The sequence below is a fragment of the Microtus ochrogaster genome, chromosome 10, assembly GCF_000317375.1.
Source record: "Microtus ochrogaster isolate Prairie Vole_2 chromosome 10, MicOch1.0, whole genome shotgun sequence".
In the NCBI taxonomy this organism is placed as follows: Eukaryota; Metazoa; Chordata; class Mammalia; order Rodentia; family Cricetidae; genus Microtus; species Microtus ochrogaster.
The window spans coordinates 55126257-55136867 of NC_022016.1; the positions used below are offsets into that span (position 1 = coordinate 55126257).

A 10611-nucleotide genomic window follows, 5' to 3' on the forward strand; every position below is an offset into this window, starting at 1 on the left:
CTCAGCAGGGTGTCCTTTCTAGGTACTTGAGTTGGTCAAAATCTTTTCCAGGCATCTCAGCTGGTTTGTTTCTTCCAGGCAACTGGTCTGGTCTGAGAACCTCTTGCTGACTCTGACAGGAAGTAGTCCCAATTTCAGGAACTTCCTAAAGCAATTTGAGTCCTTTTACCTTCCTTTCCTGTTAAGGAGCTTCCCTGTAGGATGGAATCAGAGACTGTTACACAACACTAATATTTTTCTTTTCTTCCTTTTCTTTTGGGCGAGGTTGGGGTTTCAAGACAGGGTTTCTCTGTGTACCGACCTTGGCTGTTCTGGAACTCCCTTTACAGACCATGCTGGCCTCAAATTCAAAGATCCACCTGCCTCTGCCTCCCAAGTGCACCATCACCGCCCAGCTATTTATTGTTAAATTGAGGATTTACCTATGTGAAGGAAGGAGGTGAAGACTAAAGGGATGGCATTGGACAAAAGGAATATCTGCAACATAGAGGTGGTTAGCATGAGTATGGAGTGAGGCAGGCTGTGTTAATGTGTTGGGGAGAAATGGAAGGAGCTGGTAGGAAATGGATTTAAAAATCTTTGCATGTCAGGATCTGTATTTCAAAGGGACCTTGAATGACATGTTCAAGTATTATATTTTATAAATAGGCCAAGCCGTGGTGGTGCCCAGCCTCCCAGCACTTGTGGTAGAGACAGGTAGATCTCTTTGAGTTCAAGGCAGCCTGGTCTACAGAGCAAGTTCTAGGGCAGGTTGCAGAGCTACACAGAGAAACCCTGTCTCAAAAAACCAACCAATAGGGGGCTGGAGAGATGGCTCAGAGGTTAAGAGCACTGACTGCTCTTCCAGAGGTCCTGAGTTCAATTCCCAGCAACCACATGGTGGCTCACAACCATCTGTAAGGAGATCTGGTGCCCTCTTCTGGGCTGCAGGGATACATGCTGGCAGAACACTGCATACATAATAAATAAATAAATATTTAAAAAAAAACCAACCAATAAACAAAAATTAATAAACTTTTAATACACTATTTAATGTTAGTCATGTGGTCACTTAGACAAGTACGTGCTTTGTACTTAGTAAAGATGACAGAAGCTTCAGTTTCGGCTTCTGAGTAAAATATGCTTAGGTTTGAGAATAAAATATACAAAAATAAAATGGCTCCGTATAAGGCTTAAATCTGTAGGGCTACATGACGAGAGCAGATGCAGCTAGAGGTTGTGAAGCTTCCAGAAGAAGGAAGCAGCTTGGGAGCTTGGCAGTGAAGAAAAGTAGATTAGGGAGTTGACGGGGGGAGATCATTCAAGGCTCAGAGTTGTATCTTTCCAGATGTGTTCAAACTGGAAAACTCTTGTCTGCCACACACCACGCAGTATGAGGAAAGTGAAAAGAAAGTGCTGTACCAGTTGGGGTTTGATTGTTGGTTTTGTTTTTGATATCAAGGTGTATCTTTTTAGGTCATGTCCAAAGTAATGGAGATGTTCCAGCCTAGTGCAGTGGTCTTACAGTGTGGCTCAGATTCCCTATCTGGGGATCGGTTAGGTTGCTTCAATCTGACCATCAAAGGTGAGACCAGGTAGCACACACACAGGTGGGCAGGGTCTACTGAGTTCCCGTGTAAACCACCGTCCCTTTTCCTTCCAAAGGGCATGCCAAGTGTGTGGAGTTTGTCAAGAGTTTCAACTTGCCTATGCTGATGCTGGGAGGAGGTGGATATACCATCCGGAATGTTGCTCGGTGCTGGACTTATGAAACAGCTGTGGCCCTGGACACAGAAATCCCTAATGGTATTAGCTCCAGGACCAGGCTGGGCTGGGTGGGAGTGGACCTCATGTTCCCCATTTACAACTTCTTTCCCAATGGTCTTGTGATAGGCAGAGTGTAACCATCAGTTTTTCCCTACCAGTTATTATTTCGATTATCAATTATTTCATTGTTTGGGATTTCTACTGCATAGGCTAGTGAATAGAGGATTGCCAAGTATTCTACACTAGGACTTGACCTTTCCCATCCTAGAGACACACACTCCACTAGTGCTGATAAAAAGAGAATGGTGTTCTAGCCAGGTACAGTGGGTACTAAGGGTAATTCCAGCCCTTGGAAAGGAAACTCAGGCCAGCCTGGCCACAGAGAGGCCCTGTCTTCAAAAAGACACAACAGAAAAAAATTAAACTTTTGTAGGTGTCCAAGTCTTTTCTAGGTGAGTAAATGGACCCAGAGGAAGCTTCATATGCTTCTTTCTGGGCCCTGTCTTGGCTGTGTCTTGACTCTGCTCTCCTGTGCTCCCTCAGAACTGCCATACAATGACTACTTTGAATACTTTGGACCGGACTTCAAACTTCACATCAGCCCTTCCAATATGACTAACCAGAACACTAATGAATACCTGGAGAAGATCAAGTGAGTGCATTGCCAAGCTGCCTCTTGACAGGCCAGGTCTGCTCTGTCTCTAACCACAGCCCATCCCGTTAACTGTAGGCAGCGGCTCTTTGAGAACTTGAGAATGCTGCCCCATGCGCCTGGCGTCCAAATGCAGGCAATCCCTGAGGATGCCATCCCAGAGGAGAGTGGTGACGAGGATGAAGAAGACCCTGACAAACGGATCTCCAGTAAGACTTAGATCCAGGGGACTGTATGCCCTGCTCAGTAGGCAGCTCTAAACTTCCCTTCGCTTCTCATCTCCTCCAAACTCTACCTATTATTAGCTTTGCCGCTTGTTGATTTCATAAGCCTTTAATCCCATCACTCTTAGAGACAGAGAGAGGCAGGCGGATTTCTGTGAGTTCAAGGCCAGCCTGGTCCACAGAGTGAGTTCTAGGACAGCCAGAGCTAAACAGTGAAACCCTGTCTTGCGGAGTGGGGGGAATTCTTAGCTTTGAGATTCCTTACTCCCACCTGTCTTGGTATCTTCTGGTGTTTTGGAGGGATGTTGAGGATGGAACCCAGCACCTTCTCATATGTGCCAGGCACCACTCTGCCACTCAGTCCCTGTGGCACTTCTTTTGTTTTTTTGTTTTTTGGTTTTTTCGAGAGGTGGCTTTGGAGCCTGTCCTGGAACTAGCTCTGTAGACCAGGCTGGTCTCGAACTCACAGAGATCTGCCTGTCTCTGCCTCCCGAGTGCTGGGATTAAAGGCATGTGCCACCATCGCCCGGCCCTGTGGCACTTCTTGAAGGACACTCAAAACATTGGGCATAGATCCTGAAATAGCCCCTTACCCTCATACCCATGTTTCTGTCCACTTTCTCCCCAGTCTGCTCCTCTGACAAACGGATTGCCTGTGAGGAAGAATTTTCTGATTCAGATGAGGAGGGAGAAGGTGGTCGCAAGAACTCTTCTAATTTCAAAAAAGCCAAAAGAGTCAAAACAGAGGATGAAAAAGAAAAAGATCCAGAAGAGAAAAAGGGTGAGTTTGCATTGGACCAGGACATGGGTCTATGTAGGGCACAGGAAAGGGTTGACCTGGGCCCCACCAACTTCTGTGGGGGTTTCTTGAGCCTTTCAGTGGTTCCTAGAAGTAGCAAGACCCACAAAACAATGACTCTTGGTCTCTGCTGGCTGACTGAGCCTGCCTCTCACATAGCACCCAAGCCCTTTTCCCAGCACTTTGCCCTGTTTCCCAGGGGGCTGCCTCTGCCTGTGTTCTGGCTGAAACTGGCTGGGAAACTGGTCTAACCTGTTTGTTTTCAGCCAGACTCACCAGAGGACCTGGGATGGGCTTTTCTCATTTTTCTGTAACCTGTGAACTGTAATGTTAAAGATGGGGTTTCAGGATAGAAGATCTCACTGCCTGACCTGAGTCTTCGGAGGCTTTCAACCAGCCCTTTGCTCTTATGTTCCAGAAGTCACAGAAGAGGAAAAAACCAAGGAGGAGAAGCCAGAAGCCAAAGGGTGAGAAAGGAGCTGCTGGCCATCTCCCTGGCATTGGAGCATCACCCCCCTTGTGTCCTACCAAGGGAAGGGGCAGGGACAGCTGGTTCAGCATACAAAGGCCCCTTTCAGGGTCTCTGCATAACTTAGGAAGCCCCAGCCCCCAGCAATCACCTGGGGTAGCCAGGGTCCTGTGGAAGTTATTGTAGCCATCCTTCTCCAGCCCTCTAGAGGTGGTTTTCTCATGGCAGTCTGTTTTCTCCACAGGGTCAAAGAAGAGGTCAAGTTAGCCTGAGCAAGATCTGCAACTCTGGCGGCTTCCCAATTTCTCAGATTTTATATTTTCTATTCCTCTGTGTATTTATATAAAATATATTAAATATAATGTCTCCAAGGACTAGATAGGAACCAGGGACCAGAGCCCAGGGCATTGGTGCTGGGAGAACTCTTTCCCAAAGCCACCTTGTCCATCCTGCTCAGGTCTTAGCTTTCAACCACATAGGGTCTGAGGAAAACAACCAGAAGAAAAGATCCTGAACTGCCAAGTGCCTGCTTTAGGAGCTCTGTTAAGATGCCCTTATTAAGCTTTCCAGAAGGGGTGACTGAGTCTTCTGGGACCCCTCGTTTTCAGGCTTAGGTAAAATCAGCCACTTTTAGATCTGTTTATACCCTTCCCACCAGACTCAGGCAAGCAGAAAAACGCCCACTGCCCTGTCTCCCCAACTCTGCAGGTGGAGGTGTTAGCCTAGCTTCCTTTTTGAGATATTTTCATTTTGTGAGACTCTTTGTAATAAAACAGCACATTTCTATACCCTCCTGAGCGAGCTTGTTTGCTGGCTTGTCCCTGGTTCTTGATTCTCACACCCAGACAGCCCCTTGGACTCACCTGGCCTCTTCTGGTCGCCCCAGTCTTCCACCCCATGACCCAGAGCACTCATTAAATCACCACTAAAGGGACAACATTTATTCTTTTTCCAAATGTTACAGTAAATCCAGGTGGAAAAGAATGGTTTTAGCAGTTAGAAAAAAAAAGTACAAATCTGGGGTTTGGCCATTAAAAGTTATTTACAACGATGGGAGGGGGAAAAGACAACAAAAAGTTGTTTCACATCACAGACCTTCCTCCCGCCCCAAAGCCTAATACTTGCCTATCAAGTCAGAGGCGGTTGATTCACAAGCTGGAGGTTTGAACTTGAGTAAGACAGTTAAAACCCAGACAGGGGCAATGTCCTCCCCAGCCCAGGTGCCACTAGGCACAGCACAAGAGACTAAAAACTCAACAGGGAAAAGGCGGGACACTCAGGGTTTAGGAGTATAAGCCCCCACTTCTGGCTCAGGGGCTTCGGAAGTAGAATAAACAAAACGTACTTGGAAAAGAATTGGGAGAAAAGCCAGCAATTGCCTTCTGCAGGGGTGGGGCCTGGGTAGGAAGGAGGTAGGGACAGGAGCATTTCACATCACTAACCTAACTTGGGAAACCGTAAGGGGCCATCTTCAACTGGCCTTAAGAGTAAGACCAGATGGCTGATGGGAGAATCCACAGTAGGGAGGGAACGTGGCTGGAAGGGGGCAACAAGCCCCTTCCTTTCTGGGCACAGGAAGGCAGCCAGGGCACCGGGTCCAGGCAGTGACCTCACAAGGACAGCACAGTTTTTGCAGCTTAGGAGATCACCCACCTGCCCCCACCCAGCTACTCATTCTGCTCAGCGCTGGCCGATGCAGGGCCACTCTCGGGCCCCGAGGGAGTGGATGGCTCTGCAGCCTGGGGCCCTGCCTCCTCTTCCGTGTCTCCTCCCTTGGAGGCTGCACTAGCCTCTGCCCCCTTGGCCTGGGGCTCTTGGCTTTCAGGGGTGGCGGCGGCCTTCCCTTCTTGAGCAGTGCCCTCTTCGCTGCAGGCGCTGATCTCCCCCTGCTCCTGCTCTTCCTCTGTCGGTGAGGAGGCCGAAGAATCACCCCCACCCTCCTTCCGATTTCTCTTGAAGGACAGGCCACTCAATTTGAAAGGCTTCTTGAAGGAGAATTTCTTCTTCTTCTTGGGGGTCTCCTTGGGGGCGACCTCCCCCTTGGCCTCAGCTTCCTGGCTAGGGGGCGCTGGCTCGATGGCGTCGCCAGTAGCCCCAGCTGCCTCATCTGTTCCGTTCACGGGTGGTGACTCCCCTTCACCCTTGGGGGTTAAGTCTCCATTGCTTTTCACATGGCCATTCTCCTGCGGGGCAGAGGAGACAGCAGTGAGGGCCGGGGCCCTTCTCTCCCTCCCCCAGCCCGCTTCTGGCTCCCTGCAGGCGACGGAACCTACTACCGGGGTCTGCAGTAACCCAAGTCTGGCTTTGGCCTCACTCCCATCCAACATCGCCCTCGCCCCTCACAGGCGCGCTGGACCGATCACAGCCAGCAGGAGGCGCTGGGGTACGGGCCCCCACCCCCCTCCCCGGGGCGCGATCTCTATTTTCCGCGCGGAACCTCGCAGAGCCCGGATCCCGGGCTGGTGGGCAAGCCTTGCCCGGAGCTATTGGGCGGGAAGCAGTCCCGGGGCGCTGACTCCCTGCACCTGGACGGCCTATTTTCCCAGGCTCCCGCTTTGTGTGAACAGCCCCCATCCACCCCAGAGTCTCCCCACATTTCTGCTCCCCGCCGTTTCAAAAGCCACCGCGGGCCGCCGAGGTCCGGGCTGCAGATGGGGCCCCCTGGGGGCCCAGCACCGGTCCCGCGGCCTCGAACGCCCCCTTGGCGCGGCCTAGCAGCGCCTTTGTTTCACGCGCGGCCTTCGGGGCGGCCTGGGGGCAGCGCCCGCGGTCCGGGCACGAACAAAGAAGGCGGCGAGCCCGGCCGGCGCCCCCTCCCGCCCCTCCCCTCGTTCGCCCGCGGGGGCTGCGGCGCCGAGAACAAAGAGACCGGGCGGGGGAGGGGGCGCCGCGTGTCCCGGGCCGGACAAAGCGCGCGGCCCCGGCCCTGGGCCCCAGAGGGGGCGAGGCGCGCGGGTAGGGGACCGGGGTCCGCCGCGCCGAGCGCACCCACCTGTCCGTTGGCCTTCGCGGGGGAAGCGCCCGCTGCCTCCTCGGCGGTCACGTCGCCCCGGGGAGCCTTGGAGCTCTGGCTGCCCATGATGGGGGTCTGCTGGGGGCGCCCGGAGCGGCCCCGCGCTGGCGCCGCAGGGGATAGTTCGGCTGGGACGGCCGGGCGGGCGGAGGGGTGGGGCTGCGTCCGAGGGGGAGGGGTACGGGGGCAAAGCGCGCTGCACCCCCGCTCCGCAGCCAACCTGCTAGCTGCGCCCGCCGCCGCTGCGCTCCGCGCCAGAATGCTGCCCGCCGCCCGCCGAGCCGCCTATATGTATTCGCCCGGGGCTCGGGGCGGGGCCGGACATTTAAATGAGCACCCAATCGGGGGCGGAGGCGGGGTCGGGCTCGGGCCCCTCTCGTGCAGTGGGCAAAGCCAGCCGTCTGGTTCCCCCATCACAAGGCATTACTAGGGACAGGTAGGGTTCGGTGTGGGCAGGAGAGCTTCCCTGTCTCGCCGGGAGATGAACTGGGAGGGGACCGTCGAGGAAGAAGCACTCCGTCATTCCTTGCTCACACCGCCTCACTTTCAGCCTGAGTCCTGCTCCACAGAGGAGAGGCCCTCATTCCCTGGCTCTACTCTGGCTTCTTGAACTCTTGGAAGGGCTCACATGTCCAGACTTGTCAGACGGCTGGTCCTGAGTTATGCTCTAGAAATTTGACCAAACTCCCACAGCACCCCACACCCTCCCATACTCTGAGTTCGACGCCCCCTCGGGCCAGAAGTCACATTCCTACCAGTCTACAGCAAACAACCTGGGGGTCTGACCTAACTTGGGGTCCCTCTGGCCGGAGTGGTAAGATCCTACAGTCTCTCTTCTCCGTCTGTTGGTGACCAGTTTCTCCTTCCTACAGCCTGGGTCCATTCATTACCAAGCCCATGGCAGAGGTTGCAGGGTGTGTGTGTGTGTGTGTGTCTGTGTCTGTGTCTGTGTGTCTGTGTGTGTGTGTCTGTGTGTGTGTCTGTGTCTGTGTATCTTTATCCCACTTTGAAGCAAAAGACCCTGAGGCTCAGAGGCGATTGACATATAACTGATTTAGGCCAGGTTTCCCCTCCTCCGGGCTTCCCCATACAGGTAACATAATGCCAGCGAGACCCCGTAGACTGCAAACGCCAGCCAGTTCCCTAAAGCGAGGGAAGACATTTGGACTTCCTCTACATCTGTGACACAGCATTAGGGATAACCCCCAAAAACCCACCCTGTTTGGAGACCTTGGTCCTTTTCTGTTTCCTTCTTTGGCCCAGGTAGGCCCGTGAGAACCCCAGAGTTCTTGGTTGGGCCCAGATACGTGTTCGCGTATGGACAGCTACTTCCTCATGTCCCCCAGTGGGACAGGAATGGGGGCTGGAGGAAGCCAAATGTTGCAAAAAGCAGGCTGTGTCTTGAACTGCTCGGCAGGTCCTTCCCTCCTAGGGGAGGCCTCCTGCCAAGCTAGAAGCTGTGAGGTATGGAGACACTCCAGTGCCCAACTCCCCACAGATGTGACCATAGAGGGGTGAGGTAGCATGGCATCTGCATTCTGTGTTTACTCCTGTGCCCTTCAATCCCACCCCGACTCTGGCACTCCTGACTAGCCTCTCATTTTACTCTGGGTTCAGGATAGCAGAGTGGCTTTCTGGAGGCATACAGCAGCTACGAATAGCTAAGGGTGAAAAACCCCTGAATAATTTCTTATTGAGAACCGGACTATCCGATGAAGGTGAGAGACAAGAAGAATTATTTGGGAACAGGGAAGGGCACCATGTCCCCACTGCAGGGCACTCACAACACTAAGGGATGGACGTCCTGACATGCTCTCTGTCTCCGCCACAATAGGAGACCCACAGTGCTGCCAGGCGCTGCCCGGACCGCCTAGCGGGATTCAGACAGTGTGAGTCCTGGAGGGGCTGGACTCAGAGGTCAGGAGTGGATCTCCAGGCTCCTGCTTTCCAGGCACTGCCTGGTGGAGAGAAAGACAAGTCTCTGGGAAGATTCCAGAAGGAAGAGCATGAGGGCCCAGATCCCCTAAGAGCTCTGCATCTTCACCAAACATCCCAGGAGGCTGAGGAGGGGGTGTCAGGCCCTCAGCAAATGGAGGTCCCGGCAGAACCTAACTTCTGGAAAAGGAAAGATGCTGGAACTTGGAGGCCGCGTCCAGCAGCCCCCATGGCCTCCTGTCCACACTGTGGCTCCTTTCTCCCCAGCTGCTGCCAACTCAGACAATGTTCCCATTGTTCCGAGACTCCCAGAATCTGCGTGCAACTGTGTGTCTGTTTGCTGTGTGTGACTTTGTATGGCCTTGTGATTGTGTGTGTGTGACTTTGTGAGACCCTAGGTGGGTGCATTTGTTGTTGGGTGAGCCTGCAGCTCTGTTTGGTTCTGTGTATTCAAGCGTTAGAGAGCTTTGGTGACAGCTGGCGACTCTGAGACTTTCTGTGTGGATGCTTGGCCTTCCTTGAGACTGTGCTGGCAACTCTGAGATTTTCTGTGTGGATGCTTGGCCTTCCTTGAGACTGTGCTGGCGACTCTGAATGCAACGGGTCTGTGCTGAGTGTGTGTGGGGCTGAGGGAGATCTGTTAAGTGCAGAGACTGAAAAGTGCCCCCCCCCTTTTCCCCAGATACAAGGTTTTTCTGTGTAACACTCCTGGCTGTCCTGGAACTTGCTTTGTAGACCAAGCTGGTCTCCAACTGAAAGATCCACCTGCCTCTGCCACCTGAATGCTGGGATTAACAGTGTGCACCACCACACTGGGCCAAGAATGACTATTTCGTGTACCGTCCCGGGGGCTTGTGCGGCTCTGTGGGCCACTGAGACTACAGCGGACTGTCCAAGTTCACTTGCTATAACCTGGAGGTGTCCCTTGAGAACTGCCTACATCAGACTGGCCTGAGAAGGTCCCTGGATTACTTGTAGAAGGGCCCATGCAGCTGTGAGCAGTATCATGTCTTAGTAGGTCCTGAGTTGTGTAAGAAAGCTAAGGGGGCTGGAGAGATGGCTGGGTGGGGACATGAAACTGTCATAACTAGAGACCTATGCATTGACATCTCCATCTGTCCCAGTTCTTGTAAGAGACCCTTGCCATGGGAAATGAACCCCCTGGCAGGAGCCTGGGACCTGCTCCGAGGGCAGGCCTATCAAAGGGCAGAGGAAAGAAGAGGACGTTTTCTCTAAATAAAGAACAGGGCCGAGTGGTAGAGACATAAGCCTTTAATCCCAGCATTGGGGGCTGGAGAGATGGCTCAGTGGTTAAAAGCACTGGCTGCTCATCCCCAAGGACCAGGGTTCAATTCCCAGCAACCACATGGCAGCTCAAAATTGTCTGTAACCTTAGTTCCAGGGTTCTGACACCCTCACACACATATATAAAGGCAAACGACCAATTCACATAAAGTAAATAAACAAAAACTTTAATCCCAGCACTCAGGAGGCAGAGGCAGTTGGACTCTCTGAGTTCAACCCCAGCCTGGTGCACAGAGCGAGTTCCAGGACAGCTAGGGTTGCACAATGCAAACCTGTGCTGAAATAAACAAACAAATGAATAAAAGGAACTCTGAGGACCTGGGTTCAATCCCCAGCACCCACATGGTAGCTCACAACTGTCTGTAACTCCAGTTCTAGGGAGTCAGATGTCGTCTTCTTCTTCTTCTTCTTCTTCTTCTTCTTCTTCTTCTTCTTCTTCTTCTTCTTCTTCTTCTTCTTCTTCTTCTT

General features: G+C 52.8%; 2 protein-coding genes across 2 annotated transcripts in view; one reads left to right on the top strand and one right to left on the bottom strand.

Annotated features, from left to right (window-relative positions):
- The window catches only part of Hdac1 (histone deacetylase 1), a 27264-nt gene extending 22580 nt beyond the window's left edge, over positions 1-4684 (top strand). Inside the window, exons 8-14 of the mRNA XM_005353190.3 lie at positions 1456-1564; positions 1645-1785; positions 2290-2398; positions 2477-2607; positions 3251-3403; positions 3840-3888; positions 4135-4684. Coding sequence (XP_005353247.1) covers positions 1456-1564; positions 1645-1785; positions 2290-2398; positions 2477-2607; positions 3251-3403; positions 3840-3888; positions 4135-4162 — 720 coding nt within the window. The 3' untranslated portion in view covers positions 4163-4684. The remainder of the gene's footprint in view (positions 1-1455; positions 1565-1644; positions 1786-2289; positions 2399-2476; positions 2608-3250; positions 3404-3839; positions 3889-4134) is intronic.
- A 125-nt stretch (positions 4685-4809) lies between these two features.
- Marcksl1 (MARCKS like 1) lies at positions 4810-7242 on the bottom strand. The gene is made up of 2 exons (XM_005353189.2): positions 6883-7242; positions 4810-6073 (listed from the first exon to the last, which is right to left on the bottom strand). The coding sequence occupies exons 1-2, from the start codon at positions 6967-6969 to the stop codon at positions 5558-5560; spliced, it is 603 nt and encodes a 200-aa protein (XP_005353246.1). The 5' UTR covers positions 6970-7242; the 3' UTR covers positions 4810-5557.
- Between the last annotated feature and the right edge of the window lie 3369 nt (positions 7243-10611).